The 15,923-nt window shown below is 48.4% G+C and overlaps 1 protein-coding gene across 6 annotated transcripts in view; it reads left to right on the top strand.

The window, feature by feature from the left end:
* Positions 1–625: 625 nt before the first annotated feature.
* Positions 626–15,923, top strand: part of LOC116943612 (uncharacterized) — an 84,284-nt gene continuing 68,986 nt past the window's right edge. For 2 of the 6 annotated variants that reach the window (XR_012942181.1, XM_076067834.1), the window contains exons 1-5: positions 630–938; positions 3,449–3,923; positions 4,535–4,651; positions 10,590–10,789; positions 11,748–11,954. Coding sequence is in view for 5 of the 6 variants with exons in the window: in XM_076067834.1 (XP_075923949.1) it covers positions 3,546–3,923; positions 4,535–4,651; positions 10,590–10,789; positions 11,748–11,954 (902 nt within the window). In the remaining variant the exon portion in view is untranslated. Of the gene's footprint in view, positions 939–3,448; positions 3,924–4,534; positions 4,652–10,589; positions 10,790–11,747; positions 11,955–15,923 lie in introns of all 6 variants that reach the window. The other 4 variants (XM_076067833.1, XM_076067832.1, XM_076067835.1 and 1 more) reach the window with 4 other exon arrangements.

Genomic DNA, 15,923 nt, shown 5'->3' with positions numbered 1-15,923 from the left:
CGGAGGAGCGACGCTCACAACAACGAGCGGAGCGCCGGGTGGCTAAAGCACAGCAGGTTGGCACAGTAGGGGGCACAGGTGGTGCATCAGCCAGTCATCTCAGTCAGTCGACCCGTGGCACCTGCTGGGTCTGACCCGTGACCTCCTGCCAGCGGGCGTTCGACACTTCACGTGGCCTCAGGGTGCACATAGCCTGGCACAAGCGTCTCGTGTATCGTTCCGGCCTTCATAGGTGCTCGCTAACAGCACTTGCCCCTACAGTCGGTTAAGGCTATATGGGGGATCTTTGTATATGTGTGTGTCTGTGGAGGGAGCGGTGGTGCAGCGGTTAGCGCTACGCCGCGCTACGAACCCGGCGACCCGAGTTCGATTCCCGCTCACGGCCACCACCGGTGACGATTATCTGAACCGGTCCTGGGCCTCCCCCCCCCTAGGTCGACTCAGCCTCAAAACGAGTACCTCCTGTGGTGTGTCAACATCGCCACTGGGGGAGACAAAGGCGGCCGGGGTGTGGTGGTGAATCCAAGTTCCAGGGCGAAGTCCGGGGGGTAGTGTACAGCTGCTACCAAACAAATGAAACTGAAGTCAGAACCGAGTAAAGGTCGAGGCGGGTTTTGTTTTTTCCTCACCCGGAAGCGTCCGTTGGAGGGACCAGAGTTGCCTAGCAACCGCGTGTCGGCGTCCTCAGACGGAGCACGCCCGAACGCTCGACAGCATCTCTCTGCCTTTGCGTTTACCGACGACGACAACAACAACAACAAAACAGGAACACACACGCACAACGAGCAGTTATTGAAGGCGTCGTTTTGACTGTGAAGTCATAACGCTTTTTGGTTTCGGTTTGGCTCAGCGTCGCGATCTCGTTACGCGAAGACAGCGGAGGCTTTAACGACGCAAAACCCCTAAATACATTAGTGAATTCTCCGCGGCCGATGAAGGTAAACACCCCCCGACCCGATCCCGCAGCGAGTTCTCACATTTACTACTCTTACTACTGTACGGTGGTACGGCAGTTGACGCATTTTATTTTATATATTTTTTTACATGTTAGATTGTTTATGATGAAGCTCGCGAGGTCACGGCTATTCACGGAACGCGTCCTGTACGTAACGCGCTTTGCGTATTTTTATTTTGTAGGGCGCTCGGCTCGCAAATCCGACGTGAGGGCAATGTTCACATTCCTACCTCGGTTGTGGGTCGATAAATCGCGTACTAGTTTGGTGGGCGGGGGGGAGGGGAGAAGTCGACTTGTGGTGATGGTCTCGGGCTTGACGGGCCCGACTCTTCCGTCACCTCGGTGATGTACCATTCAATTTATTTTATTTTATACCTACGTGACTTTACCGAAAGTACCAATGAGTATGGATCAACCATTCGTCAATGACAGCCCCCCCCGCCCCTATTGTTAGTTTGTTGTTGTCAATCTGCGTCGGCATCGGTCGTGGTGGAGGGGGAGTATTTGACCATACTTCACCGCGCTGGTCACTTGTAGGTTGGTGTAGGCCCCCACCCCAGGCACCCTGTTCAGATGTCACCACTGCGCCACCGCTCCGCCATCCAACGGTGTATTCATATGTACTGTGTAATGAACCGTGGTTTGCTACAGGCATAATTATACATTGTAAGTGTGCATAAGCACGTATTTATATTTAGTCTTTTCATTCAAGAAGCTACGCCTGGTATATCACTGGTAAATCACAAACGAGGAGAATACTCTTTACCCTCGCCATAGAAATGTGGAATTTCCACCACTGGCCCAGGACTGTAAACGGATGAGCTCTATTGAGTGGTTAATCACTGACGTATTTTTGTTGTTGTACAATGTTTCGTGGTGACAGTGCATCGAAGCATGTCAATGTAGCACAGCAACGTGGTTGGTGGATCAAATAGACATCGGGCCGTCACGTGCACGATGACGCTTGGAGGAGGCAGTGCAGCAAGTAGGTTACTGTCAGGTTCTGTCTGTGTGGTCGAGACGTGAGTGCCGTATCCTCATATATGTGGGCTTTCTTCGGGTACTCAAGTTCATTCTTAGATGAACATTAAAAATACCCCAAAAGCAAACTCGAAAAATATTCCATGCAAAACCCCTCCTCAAAAAAAACATCACCTTGATAGTCACTGAGGTGTTCCTGGAAAAAAAAAGACCAGGACATTGTACAGCCTATAATGAAGTGTTCAGGAAGCTTAGCGGAGTTGAGCCTAGACAGTGCATGGATGGGTCATCACAATGCATGAAGAAGGTAGATGTAGTAGGCTGCTGCGGGACTAGCTTGTCAGCGGAGGGGGATCCAGCAAAATCCACTGTTGTATTGTACTACGTGCCAACAGCTGTGCTCCCCACCTTCGCTAATCCACACTGACCAGCATGGTGAAGTATGATCAATAAGCACTACGACCCACGTGGCGTGGGCAGCCTTTATCCAGCAGTGTATTGACAAAAAAAGGCTGTACATGTACAATAAACTGTCAGAAGTCATACCATACTGGATTGTACAGGACCTCATTACCTTGCAGGTGGGTGTCTCCCACAGACCCCCATCTCTGCCTGATTTGGTATCTTCACTATCACTTGGCTTGGGTAGGCAATGTGAAATTTCCACTGCAGAATGATGAATATGAGCAATGCCTCATTGCTCATTTGAGCAGTGAGGTACTTTTGACCTGATTCCCATCTTGGAGAAATGACAGAAATGGCCAACGAAAATCATAACAACATCAACAATTTATATTGTGTTGTAATGCATGCAGCTGCATCTCCAGATATTGTACAGGAACTACATTAAGGCAGCTGGGGTGAGGGCAGGGAAGCATCGGAGAGAGCAGAGAGAAAATGTACGTAAGTATTTTGAGCTTCTTTCCCACTGTACATAGCCAACCGTGCTAATCGGAGGTGCGGGTGAAGGACAACAAACTAAACACAGAAAGCAGCTCTAAAGAAATGCGTTTTCAATCTCGATTTAAGAGTGCATAGCTCTAGTTAGTGGCTTCATAATATCGGAAGGAAGAGCGTTCTAGACAGCTGCAGAAACGCTTCTGAAAGCGCATGATGCAGTGACCGTCTTTCTTCGATGGACAGCCAAAAGCCACTGCGAGGATGACAACACTGCAGAACAGCCCAGGACAAAGCAACAACAGCCCAGCACCAACAACGAGCCCCATTTTCAACTGGCGCAGTCAAGGCATAACTGATGTCTTTTGGGGATTTGCCCTGTTATCAATGGAAGGCATCGATCCATTTTTGCAAAAAAATTGACGAATACGAAATTTCGTTTAGATACCTTCTGGTCCTTTTGGCTTCTAAACATGAACAAGAAACATTGACAAGTGACTTGTAATTCCATTTCCTGACCACAAGCTTCGAAGAAAGACAACAATGGCTCACGATGATATCGATGCAGATACACGCGCACACACCAAACCATTAATCGGCCATTTATCACGGCAGATCTCGCACGAGCCACGATCCGAGACAATGGCGGTGTCGGCGTCGGCGGTTGTGGCGTTGGCCGCAGAGCCGTCATCGACGTCATAGCGCGGTGGCGATGGATCGCTACGAGCGGGTGTCGGTGCTGGGCCGTGGCGCGAGTGGGGAGGTGCTGCTCGTGCGAGACTCGGCCGGCGCGCGCCGCCTCCTCGCCCTCAAGCTTGTGCCCGTGGAGCCGTGGCGGCGTGGGCGGTCACGGGAGACGGTGCTACGCGAGGCCGAGCTGCTGCGACGGCTGCGCCACCCCAACGTGGTGGCGTGCGTCGAGCACTTCTTCGCGTGCGGCAATGGAAGAGGAGGTGGAGCAGATGGCGGGAGAGCAGGAGAAGATGCAGCCGAGAGCCTCTACATGGTGCTGGAGTACTGCGATGGCGGGTCACTGGAGGACAGAGTTCGGAGGGCGCGTGAGGGTGGCCAGTTCATCGCCGAAAGACAGGTACGTCACCGTTGTAATCAGCAGCATCAATATCATGATCAACTTTTGCCAGCAACCGCAGCGGTAGAATAGCAGCAGCATAACTAGCAGCAATAGTATGATCATCACCTTCAGCAGTACCAAATTATGATCATCAGCAGCAGTACCATTATTAAGTTGACATCATCTTCAGGAGCAGCAACAGTGGCAGGAGCATTATCATCAGCAGCAATAGCAGCCGTAGTAGCCACAGCATCACGACGGCAGTACAGAAATTAGGTTCCTGTGCCATATGTTTGGAATTTTAGTTTTTTGTTGTATCTCTTTTTCCTCTGCTTACCTCCTATATGTCAAATGCTCATTAACATAATTGGCCTAAATTCCCAGTGCAGGGCCCTCCTGAAATAAAGATGATGTAAACAGATCATAACAAAAACTAATGTAATACATTTTGATAAATCTGTGCCAACCTGTGATGTCATGATACCCTGTTTGAGTCAAGCTGTAAAATAAACAAAAGCATTAGCTACATAGAATGTAGACATGTATGGCTGTGCTGTCATTACAATACAATTGGATGTATGTAGCATCTGAAGTGCAACCACATCTGAAGATGCTCTTCCATGGTACAGGTCATGCAGTGGTTCGTACAGGTGTGCATGGCTGTGCAGTACATCCACTCTGTCAAGATCCTGCACCGTGACATCAAGACCTCAAATGTGTTCCTCACCAAGGCTGGCACGGTCAAGGTATCTCTCAGACATTTCTTCCTGTCTCTTGCGAGACTTAAATGTTTCGTGTAAAAGACCCTGACAGAGGCAGACAGGTCAGCTTGATTAATGCCTCCCACTGAGGTATGGAATATGTGATAGGCTGCTATACCTAGGTTGTTTGAGTTTGGGAAATATAGAGAGAATACAAATATGATTCGTAGTAGACATTTATAAAGCAAGGTTAAAGCACAAGGGACATCTGGGTATTAATTTTTCATGATTGCCTGAACACAACTGGCAATTAAGTTATTCCTTGCTTTTAGTTTTAAATACAACTTTGTTTACGTGCGTGAACGTACAATACACTCATTGTGTGATGGAGAACATGACCGTGAGATATTGTGTTGTATCCTTAAAAATAAAAGGCCTTTTTCATACCACTTATTCCAATTGCTCTATTGCCATCATATCACAAGGTGTATTAATGCCTTTGAAAATAATAATAGCAAAGTGCCCTGCTCACCTTTGGCTCACCCACAAATACTAATAGCATGGAGAGAAATTTCCTGGGATAAAAACTCCAGACCTAAATAAATAATCCACGTCCTGTTATATTAGGGGTTGTATTGGTCTTATTCCAAATTTAATGTCAACTGTGCCATGAGATCACGAATCAATTCCGATTTCTCACAGAGCAGTGTGAGAGAATGGCCGATGGAAGGTGATATCACAGAACTACGTTTGAGGTCCCTTCTAGCAGCCACTTATCCACACGATGGACATTGCACTTTCCAGAGATGTGTGTCGAATGACAATCCCACCAAGAATGTATTTCTTTAATGCTCAGAGCTGGAATTATGTCACTGAAAGTTCAAACTGAATGTGTTTTGATTTTATTGTGTGCAGTCATTGGTGACTCAACTCACTGCACTTGGCACTTCGAGATGTTCCACATTGGGGGCGCAGTGTAAATTATGATATTGCATTTGAGGACCCGGTTTAATCGTGGGTGGCTGCCTGGATTCAAACCCAGGATCTCAGTAGTTGTGAGAACCCAGTGCTGGATAGATTATTGCATTGCACGACCGCGAGGGATTGCTACGGTGTGGGGAGATCGTCATCTAGCAGTGGATTTATCAAGGCTTCATGCAAGAGAACTAACCGGGGTAGCTTTCCTACAAACGATTCCAGATGTTTGTGTAGCTCGGTTAACATCTGCATTTTGCAGATTTCGTTTTTTTTTACTTATGACTTTTTAAACGGCTTTTGTATTTGTTGGGGGCATGTATTTAGTGACGCATGTTTCCATATGTACTAGAAAAATCTATTTCAGAAATAACCCAATAACAGAAACCCCTTGGTAATCTGCAGGTTTTAGGGTCCAAGGCAATCATTTGGATTAGTGAGCGTCGTGGATTAGTCAGACAGTTTTAATTAAAAGAGCTCGCACGCAGTGTGCAACATTCTCATTACTGAATTGCATGCGTGGCCAGCAGGATGCTGTAAAGCCTGTTGTGGTGCATTTCCCCCAACTTTTTTTCCCTCCCCTGTAAAATGTTCTCCCAATTCCTAACCCCAATAGTGCTCTCTGTGTCGTGAGACAAAGTGTCGTTTTAGATGTCTTGCAGAGCAGTGGGAAACCGTTTGTTAGAGAAGGGCTCACGGAAGTGGATATCACAAACCTAAATTTGAGGCCCCTTTAGTGACATGTAGACCACAAAGTATAGTATGACATTTTCTCATTCGCCCTGCCACGTGAGAGTAATGTTTGTCGCACGACAGGCAAGCCAACACATTCCTGCGGAGGGAGCTGGTAGGAACGTTGGGTTGCTCGGAGGATGGCCAGGGTCAACAGCGGCGTGGTGTATTCCGCAAATATGCTCGACTGTGGGGGCAGGCACAAGCCGGCGTGAAGGGTGGGGACCGGTTGGGGACCTGGGATGGTGGAGAGAAAAAAAAAAGTTGTTCCTACAATACCCACGAATTGGCGGCTTATAATATAGAGATTTAGAGCAGCCGCATACTCCAAACGCATGTTGTTGATTCTCCACGTGGAGGGAAAAATGTCGTGAAGATGGTCGGACGTGGTTGGTGGCCACCCACCCCCTCGTGTGTGCCGTGGCCGCCTTCCCCACCAAGCCCCTCCCTCCCCACCCTCCCCACCCAGCCCCTCCCTCCCCACCCAGCCCCTCCCCGCCCTCCCCTCTCCACCCATCCCCACCCATCCCCACCCCTCCCATTTTTGGATGCACGGACGGACGGACAAAATAATCCCCTGTGGGCTGGTGGAACCAGGAGGTTCCTACCAGTATGAATTTTAATATAATGTGATGGGTTTTTTTGTGCAATAATTGGTGACCAGGCTGAGTCCAATTCACCATACTAGGGAACCATATTTAATCGCAAGTGGCCAAAACCCGGTTGCGAACCACAGGACCTCAGTGGTGCCGACTTAGTGCTCTGTTCTCTGAGCCATCTGGATACCTCTAACAAAAAAAACACCCGAATGTTAGAACACACTTACTGCAGTGTGAGACATTTTACATTTATAGGGCCATGCAAGAAAAGGTGACAATACACCCAAGAGTCACATCATCAGTGAGTGCGTATGGTCAGCTTGCCACTGGTCTCATAAACAAACAAACAAATCTCATTTAGGACAACGTACACCCCTCTAAATTAAATACAGTATCTCATTTTATGAGCAAGGGCCGGAGGGGATGGAGAAGCGGATGCAGAGAGAGAAGTGCAATCGATGTGCGAAGTATGAGCAGAGCACGGACAAGGCGCCGGTTCGCCTCGCGCGCAGGGAGAATTGCTCGAGACGATGGGTTCACCCGGTGGTTATTTCATGCGTACGGGAGCGAGGAGCTTCCCATTACTTGGGGGCCTGCTGCAAGTAAAGATATAAATAATAAATGCGTATTGTACATTGAAAGTGGATTTCAGTCGCGTGGGTGTTTTTGCATATGCCTGCCCGAGGAACTTGAGTATGCCAGTCGCTTTGGGTTTTTGGTTTTTTTAGCCGAGTTAATGCGGCGGCAATATCTGTTGCTTTAATAATTGGTGTAATGTCATAATTCATTCCGGGAGGACGCGCAGCGAGAGCGGTAGCGAATTGCTCCAGTGGCTGCAATTAAAAGCAGAATTGGCAAAAAATGCTTACGCTGAGACATCTTATTAAAGCAATTATTAATGCATACCAAGATGTAAAGTAAAACAAAAATTAGCGGCCAGCATTTCTTAAATCGTCGCCGCTGATGCTGTAGCACTGTCTCACTTTGTGGGACGTGAGCCAGGGGTTTTTCAGCTTTTGGAATTCTCTGGTGAGGAAAAATGTAACCGGCCTACGAGCGATGGTCGGCAGAAAGCATCCACAAATGCCCCAAACTTATGACCTGCAGTCAGTGGGAAGGTCGCAGGCTTAGAGAGTTTTGGAGGTGCCTGCTCAAGCTATGCTTGCAAAGAAGACACAGCAGAGTGATACAAACCTACTTAAACCCTGCACACAAAGAAGAAATAACTCCCGATATAAGTACAAATAACTAGGTACCATTTTTGTTTTGCCCATTCACTGTCAGGCATATTAAAGCCAATGCCATTTATTATCCCTTGTTGACCTATGGGTATTCCCGATTGTCACTTTTGTTTAAACAAGGTGTTTAACTTCAATGAGTCTCATTGGCAAGGTATGTACTTAAAATGAAATGCCACCAGGTAAGCCGATACTGTGGGCAACAGCATACAATACGGTGCAAAAGACGGATTTGTAATATTCATCATCACCATTATTCATCATCATCATCAGCCATGATCAATCCACTGCTGGATGAAAGATTACACCTATCACCTCCACACGAACTGATCTCGTCGCTTTGTTTCCTTGGTGAACGTCCTCTCAGACGCATTCTAATAGCATTGTGTGGCATTTTTGTTAGTATTTATATAAATACTAGCCTATAGCCCGTCCAAGGACGTGTGTATATGGCAATTAATCTTAAATATTCAATGGAAAATAATGACCCGCTCATGATTATTAATGAGGGGGTGGGGCGGGGTCAACATGACTTACGTCATCAGCTCACGATTATTGATGAGGGGGAGCTCCATGTGCAGTGACGTTATCTGCTCATGATTATGAATGAGGGGGGGTGCCCCATGTGGAGTGCCGTCACACGCTCATTATTTATGAAGGGTGCGGCATGTGGAGTGACCAGGGGCGGAGCCACAGGGGGGGCTGGCTGCGACCTTGTGCTGCCCTGCAGGCTGCCACCTTGTGCTGCCCTGTAGGCTGCCACCTTGTGCTGCCCTGCAGGCTGCCACCTTGTGCTGCCCTGTAGGCTGCCACCTTGTGCTGCCCTGCAGGCTGCCACCTTGTGCTGCCCTGCAGGCTGCCACCTCGTGTGCTGCCACCTCGTGCTGCCCTGCAGGCTGCCACCTTGTGCTGCCCTGCAGGCTGCCACCTTGTGCTGCCCTGCAGGCTGCCACCTTGTGTGCTGCACTGCAGGCTGCCACCTTGTGCTGCCCTGCAGGCTGCCACCTTGTGCTGCCCTGCAGGCTGCCACCTTGTGCTGCCCTGCAGGCTGCCACCTCGTGTGCTGCCCTGCAGGCTGCCACTTCGTGTGCTGCCCTGCAGGCTGCCACCTCGTGTGCTGCCCTGCAGGCTGCCACCTCGTGTGCTGCCCTGCAGGCTGCCACCTCGTGTGCTGCCCTGCAGGCTGCCACCTCGTGTGCTGCCCTGCAGGCTGCCACCTCGTGTGCTGCCCTGCAGGCTGCCACCTCGTGTGCTGCCCTGCAGGCTGCCACCTCGTGCTGCCCTGCAGGCTGCCACCTTGTGTGCTGCCCTGTAGGCTGCCACCTTGTGTACTGCCCTGCAGGCTGCCACCTTGTGCTGCTGCCCTGCAGGCTGTCACCTTGTGCTGCCCTGCAGGCTGCCACCTCGTGTGCTGCCCTGCAGGCTGCTTGAGCGGCAGCCTTTCGAACTTATCGAACTTATTAGCCACATCAGCGGCTCCGACCTATTAATAAACTCCGCGTTCAAATCCAATAAAATTTGTTTTATACATTTGTGGCGCCCATTGGAAAACATAAACACTGGATATCTCATAATATTGAAGTCAGCCCCCCCAAAGTTAAAATCCTGGCCCCGCCCCTGGGAGTGACGTCACGCGCAGGACACAAACTCTTGGCTTATTATATTAGTAATTTTATGTACTAGCTCGCGTAGGTTTGTGATTAATTATGGGCCCAAGACTCAAAGAAAGTGCTTGTTTTGAATCGATTTAAAATAATGCAAAATTTTCAGCAATTTAAGAATGTTGTACAGTCTTATTTTTGGTTGCATTTTATTTGATTTGGTGCTCAATACAGATTGATGTATAGTTGGTTAATACAACAATCATTGAAAGAACACAGTCAATAAAGGGTACTGCCATAGGAAATGCCAAAGACCAAGGAACCCCATATAGCCTACTTATGCTTTTAAAAAGTACTGTTAGTGAGCTCCTATTAAGGCTAGCAATGAGAATATGGTGTGACCAGCACCACTCTTGCTTCCTTTGCTTTCGTAGTGCCGACATTTACACAGTGCAGCAGGAACTAATTTGAGGTCAAGTCCACCTAGGGTAACCCAAGTACTGGTTCAGATATTTGCCACCGATGTTGGCCGTGAGAGGGAATATAACCCAGGTCACTTGGTTCATAGCGCAGTGCACTAAGTACTCCACTATCGCTCGGGAATACCATACACATACAAAGAAACTGTCACTATGTTACGACTTTAGATGCGCACACATATATTTAACGATATAGTAATGTACGTGGACCGTTCCATCTAACCATTCGTCCATGTGGCCAGCCGTGTGCCCATCCATCTCTTTATCTACAGTGTTGCATGCCCCCCGCGCTCGCGTATTAATTCATCCTCCCGGCAATTCGTTTGCTCGCCGACCGGTGGGCCCCCCACCTCCCGAAGGTCGGTGATTTTGGAATCTCGAAGGCCATGGAGGGGACCCTTGACATGGCGGTGACGTGCGTGGGAACCCCGTACTACCTGAGTCCGGAGATGTGCCAGGACCTGCCCTACAGCTCCAAGTCGGACGTGTGGGCTCTCGGCTGCCTCCTGTACGAGCTGTGCGCCCTGAGACCTGCCTTTGAAGCCAGCAACATAATCAGGTGTGCGCGTCGGCGGGCCGTGGTTCAGTTTGGAAAACGAACTCAGTTTTTGACCGGGACAGGCCTCGTTTTTAAAAGGAAAGGTTGTCCCGGTGTCCAAAAATGTCCCGTCAACAACAAGTCTTTTGTCAAGATTTGATTCGTTCACTTATTCTCTGCTTCCGTATTCGGAAGGAGAGAGGAAATACTGGACGTCACAAAATCTGTTACGATAAAAAATGTTGCGTAGACAACAGGAACATTTAAATTTTATATTTAATATAAACATTTTAACGCTGAACATTTAATTTCGTCAGCTATCACATGTTTACCTTTGAATTCCTACTACACCGGTCTTATTCGGAATAACTTTTGTGGAAAGATCAAGCCAACTCATACTTGAGTAACTTTGCAAAATCATGGAAACGCCACTTTTTAATTCATACCAAGTCGTGTTCCCATTTTGGTTTGAATTTTGTGGGAAATGAGACCAACAACTCTGGCCAGCTCTGAGTCTTCAACATTGCCTTTTTGGACTTTCTGTCAAAGTCGACGTTACTTTTGCGCTGGTACGTATGTATGTTGAACTTTTTTCCTATGGAGGAGGCTCATGAATGATGCTACTGGTCAGTTGGAGGCAATCGCCCTCCAACAATAACAGGGGGCAGAGGAGTGACACAACGATGAGCGGAGCATCGGGTGGCTAAAATTCAGCAAGTTGGCACAGTAGGGGGTACAGCTGGTGCATGTGCCAGTTATCTCAGTCAACTCATGGCACCTGGGTCTGTCCCATTACCTCCTGTCAGCGAGCCTTCGACACTTGACGTTGCCTCAATGTCCACCACCTGGTCTCGCACAGGCGTCGTGGTGACGTCACCGTCACTTAGAAGCGAATAGCGGGTATTGTATTGTCTTGAACGTCGTTCAGACCGTATGTAGCCAACCGTGCTAATCGGAGGTACCCGCTCACCCGCCGCAGCCTCTTCTACAAGATAATGCGCGGCGAGCCGGACCCGCTGGACGAGAGCTACTCGCGCGACGTGCGTGCGCTGGTGGCGCTGCTGCTGAGCCGCAGCCCAGAGGACCGGCCGAGCGCCAGTGCCGTGCTGGCCTCGCCGTACGCGCAGCGCCACCTGCGTCTCTTTGTGCGGGAGTGTGAAGACCGACGGGCTGGACGGGCACACAGGTAGCGTACGGTTTAGTGCGCGGGAGCGAGTGTGTTTAGTGCGTGGGAGCGAGTGTGTTTAGTGCGCTGGAGCGAGTGTGTTTAGTGCATGGGAGCGAGTGTGTTTAGTGCATGGGAGCGAGTGTGTTTAGTGCATGGGAGCGAGTGTGTTTAGTGCGCGGGAGCGAGTGTGTTTAGTGCGTGGGAGCGAGTGTGTTTAGTGCGCGGGAGCGAGTGTGTTTAGTGCGTGGGAGCGAGTGTGTTTAGTGCGCGGGAGCGAGTGTGTTTAGTGCGTGGGAGCGAGTGTGTTTAGGGCGCGGGAGCGAGTGTGTTTAGGGCGCGGGAGCGAGTGTGTTTAGTACGCGGGAGCGAGTGTGTTGTACGGGAATTTCTGTTTGTGTGGTGTTTGTGTTTTGCCGATTGGATTATTTTGTGGGTTTTTACAAGTTATTGTTGCGTGTTTGCAGTGCCACCTGCACGTGTCGGTGTGTGTAACAAATGCTCCTCCACACATCTCACACTTTTGTATGGGTCAGCAAAGCTCTCTGTGTGTCTCTCTGTGAATGTCTCACTGTCACTGTGTCTGTATTTTTGCACGTTTATTTCCACGTCTTTCTCTCTTCACCTGCCTTTGCGTCTCTCCCTCCCCCCGTCTCTCTCTGTGTCTTTCCCTGTGCCCATGTCGCTCCATGTCTCCGTGCCTCTCTTTTTTTCTCTGTCTCTGTGATTGTGTCAAATGGCATCTTGTCACCAGAGCTGTTTTTTCCACCCTACACTGTGCGTGCACAGGACCACGTTTGCTTTTGAGATGTCTCTGGTTATCAGAGGCATGGTTATAAGCATAGGTAGATTGAATCCCACGTGACAATGCCTTCCTCTTTACCTCTGTCTGTGACTGTCTCTTTATTGCTATATAAATGTGCTCACTGTTTCCGTGCGGCGTCTTGAGATGTGGTTACATTTAGATCCGACATAATTCCAGATTGTATCTTTGTACTCTGTACTGTCAACCTGCCTGCCCCTGTTCAATTTGAGGCTCAAGTCCTTCATCTTTTTGCTCTGCCCATATGCTGACAATCTCTTTCTCTCTTGCGTGAAAATAAATACGCAGCCTCCCGATGTGTGGTTCCATTTGGATGCTGTATGAATCTAAATTGCATTGTAATTGTATTGGAATGAACATAATTCACAAGGACAGGTCATTGCGTGTCAAACGCACGTATTATATTAAGAGCATGATATAGATTTGGGACTGAAAACAGTTCACCTTCATTGTGATCCAGTAAATTGTCACAATTCAGTGTCATGGTTCGATTTAAAAATAGATGTTTTCTCTTGTGGGTGAATGTAGCGGCCTCTATTGGTGCAGTAGTCTCATTAATCTATTACATATTACATGTGTAGTGGGTTCACTTGAGAGACACACTCATTCAGGAGGCAACACGTTTATTCTACGACCACAACGGGGTAACTACATAACCAGTAACCACAATGAGATAACTAAATAACCGGTAACCACCATGGGGTAACTACTGTATTTAAACCGGTCAGGTCAGTCGGCACGTTGCCTGGCCCACGATGCTGAGGACATAGACCGGAGACGGGTTCCATTCCAGCAGATAGCCCCGATGTGTCCCCGGGACCTCCCTTTTATGCCCCCAGCGTGACCTGGCTTCGCCCTCGGCCACGCCCCCTTCTGGAACTCACCAGAAGGTTCTGGGCCCTACGCCACGTGTCCCTTCTGTCACCTTTGGCCCACATCCTTACCTTGTCCTGTCACGTGCCCTTGCCAGCCAACCGGGCTGCTATGTCCTCAGATGCCCCCTCTCTGCCAGCCACCAGAACCATGCTCCCCTAGGGACCCTTTCCATGACATAGCGTACCCTGCAGGCAGAGAGGGCTACTACACTCGCAGTTCCCCGCTTTATCAGTAACTGGCGCAAGGCGCCGTAGTGACCAATTATATGTCACTACACATGTACAGTGAGGGAAAAAAGTATTTGATCCCCTGCTGACTTTGTACGTTTGCCCACTGACAAATAAATTATCAGTCTATAATTTAATGGTAGGTTTATTTGAACAGTGAGAGACAGAATAACAACAAAAACATCCAGAAAAACGCATGTCAAAAATGTTATAAATTTATTTGCATTTTAATGAGGGAAATAAGTATTTGACCCCTCTGCAAAACATGACTTAGTACTTGGTGCCAAAACCCTTGTTGGCAATCACAGAGGTCAGACGTTTCTTGTAGTTGGCCACCAGGTTTGCACACATCTCAGGAGGGATTTTGTCCCACTCCTCTTTGCAGATCTTCTCCAAGTCATTAAGGTTTCAAGGCTGACGTTTGGCAACTCGAACCTTCAGCTCTCTCCATATATTTTCTATGGGATTAAGGTCTGGAGACTGGCTAGGCCACTCCAGGACCTTAATGTGCTTCTTCTTGAGCCACTCCATTGTTGCCTTGGCCGTGTGTTTTGGGTCATTGTCATGCTGGAATACCCATCCACAACCCATTTTCAATGCCCTGGCTGAGGGAAGGAGGTTCTCACCCAAGATTTGACGGTACATGGTCCCGTCCATCATCTCTTTGATGTGGTGAAGTTGTCCTGTCCCCTTAGCAGAAAAACACCCCAAAGTATAATGTTTCCAGCTCCATGTTTGACGGTGGGGATGGTGTTCTTGGGGTCATAGGCAGCATTCCTCCTCCTCCAAACACGGCGAGTTGAGATGATGCTAAAGAGCTCCATTTTGGTCTCATCTGACCACAACACTTTCACCCAGTTGTCCTCTGAATCATTCAGATGTTCATTGGCAAACTTTAGACGGGCATGTATATGTGCTTTCTTGAGTAGGAAGACCTTGCGGGCGCTGCAGGATTTCAGTCCTTCACGGCGTAGTGTGTTACCAATTGTTTTCTTGGTGACTATGGTCCCAGCTGCCTTGAGATCATTGACAAGATCCTCCCGTGTAGTTCTGGGCTGATTCCTCACCGTTCTCATGATCACTGAAACTCCACGAGGTGAGATCTTGCATGGAGCCCCAGGCCGAGGGAGATTAACAGTTCTTTTGTGTTTCTTCCATTTGCGAATAATCGCACCAACTGTTATCACCTTCTCACCAAGCTGCTTGGCAATGGTCTTGTAAGCCCATTCCAGCCTTGTGTAGGTCTACAATCTTGTCCCTGACATCCTTGGAGAGTTTTTTTGAATCTGATTGATTGATTGCTTCTGTGAACAGGTGTCTTTTGTACAGGTAACAAGCTGAGATTAGGAGCACTCCCTTTAAGAGTATGCTCCTAATCTCAGCTCGTTACCTATATAAAAGACACCTGGGAGCCAGAAATCTTTCTGATTGAGAGGGGGTCAAATACTTATTTCCCTCATTAAAATGCAAATCAATTTATAACATTTTTGACATGCGTTTTTCTGGATTTTGTTGTTGTTATTCTGTCTCCCACTGTTCAAATAAACCTACCATTAAAATTATAGACTGATCATTTCTTTGTCAGTAGGCAAACGTAAAAAATCAGCAGGGGATCAAATATTTGTTTCCCTCACTGTACCCCTCAAGATTACTTGATTGTTGTATGGGCAATTGGATGCATTTAACGTGCACCTGAGAATCGATTGGTATACCTATATAAAAAAAGATTCCAAGTGTATTCATACCGCTCAGGTGTTTCACGTTGTCCAGTATCTGCTAACAGGTGATGCTCGAGACTAAAGACAGAATGGCAGCCAAAGGAGGGAACACGCCCAAGTGTATTATATTCGGTGTGAATTCATCTGGATAACGTACTGCAATATTTTTTGACCATCTGCACATCCGTGCGCCAATAATCATACTTGCGCACGTGCGACGTTGGATGTACTTTCCTCATTCATTCCGCATAGTCAGCGAATGACTGTTGCGCCAAACGTGCGATCTCTTGCGACAGCAATCGCATAAACTGCTCTTGCTACCATACCATACCTCGCTCGGGGCAAA

This window comes from Petromyzon marinus, chromosome 18 (genome assembly GCF_048934315.1).
Source record: "Petromyzon marinus isolate PM22_M1 ecotype Great Lakes invasive population chromosome 18, UKy_Petmar_22M1.pri1.0, whole genome shotgun sequence".
NCBI classification, from domain to species: Eukaryota; Metazoa; Chordata; class Hyperoartia; order Petromyzontiformes; family Petromyzontidae; genus Petromyzon; species Petromyzon marinus.
This window is presented reverse-complemented; position numbering and strand designations above follow the sequence as displayed.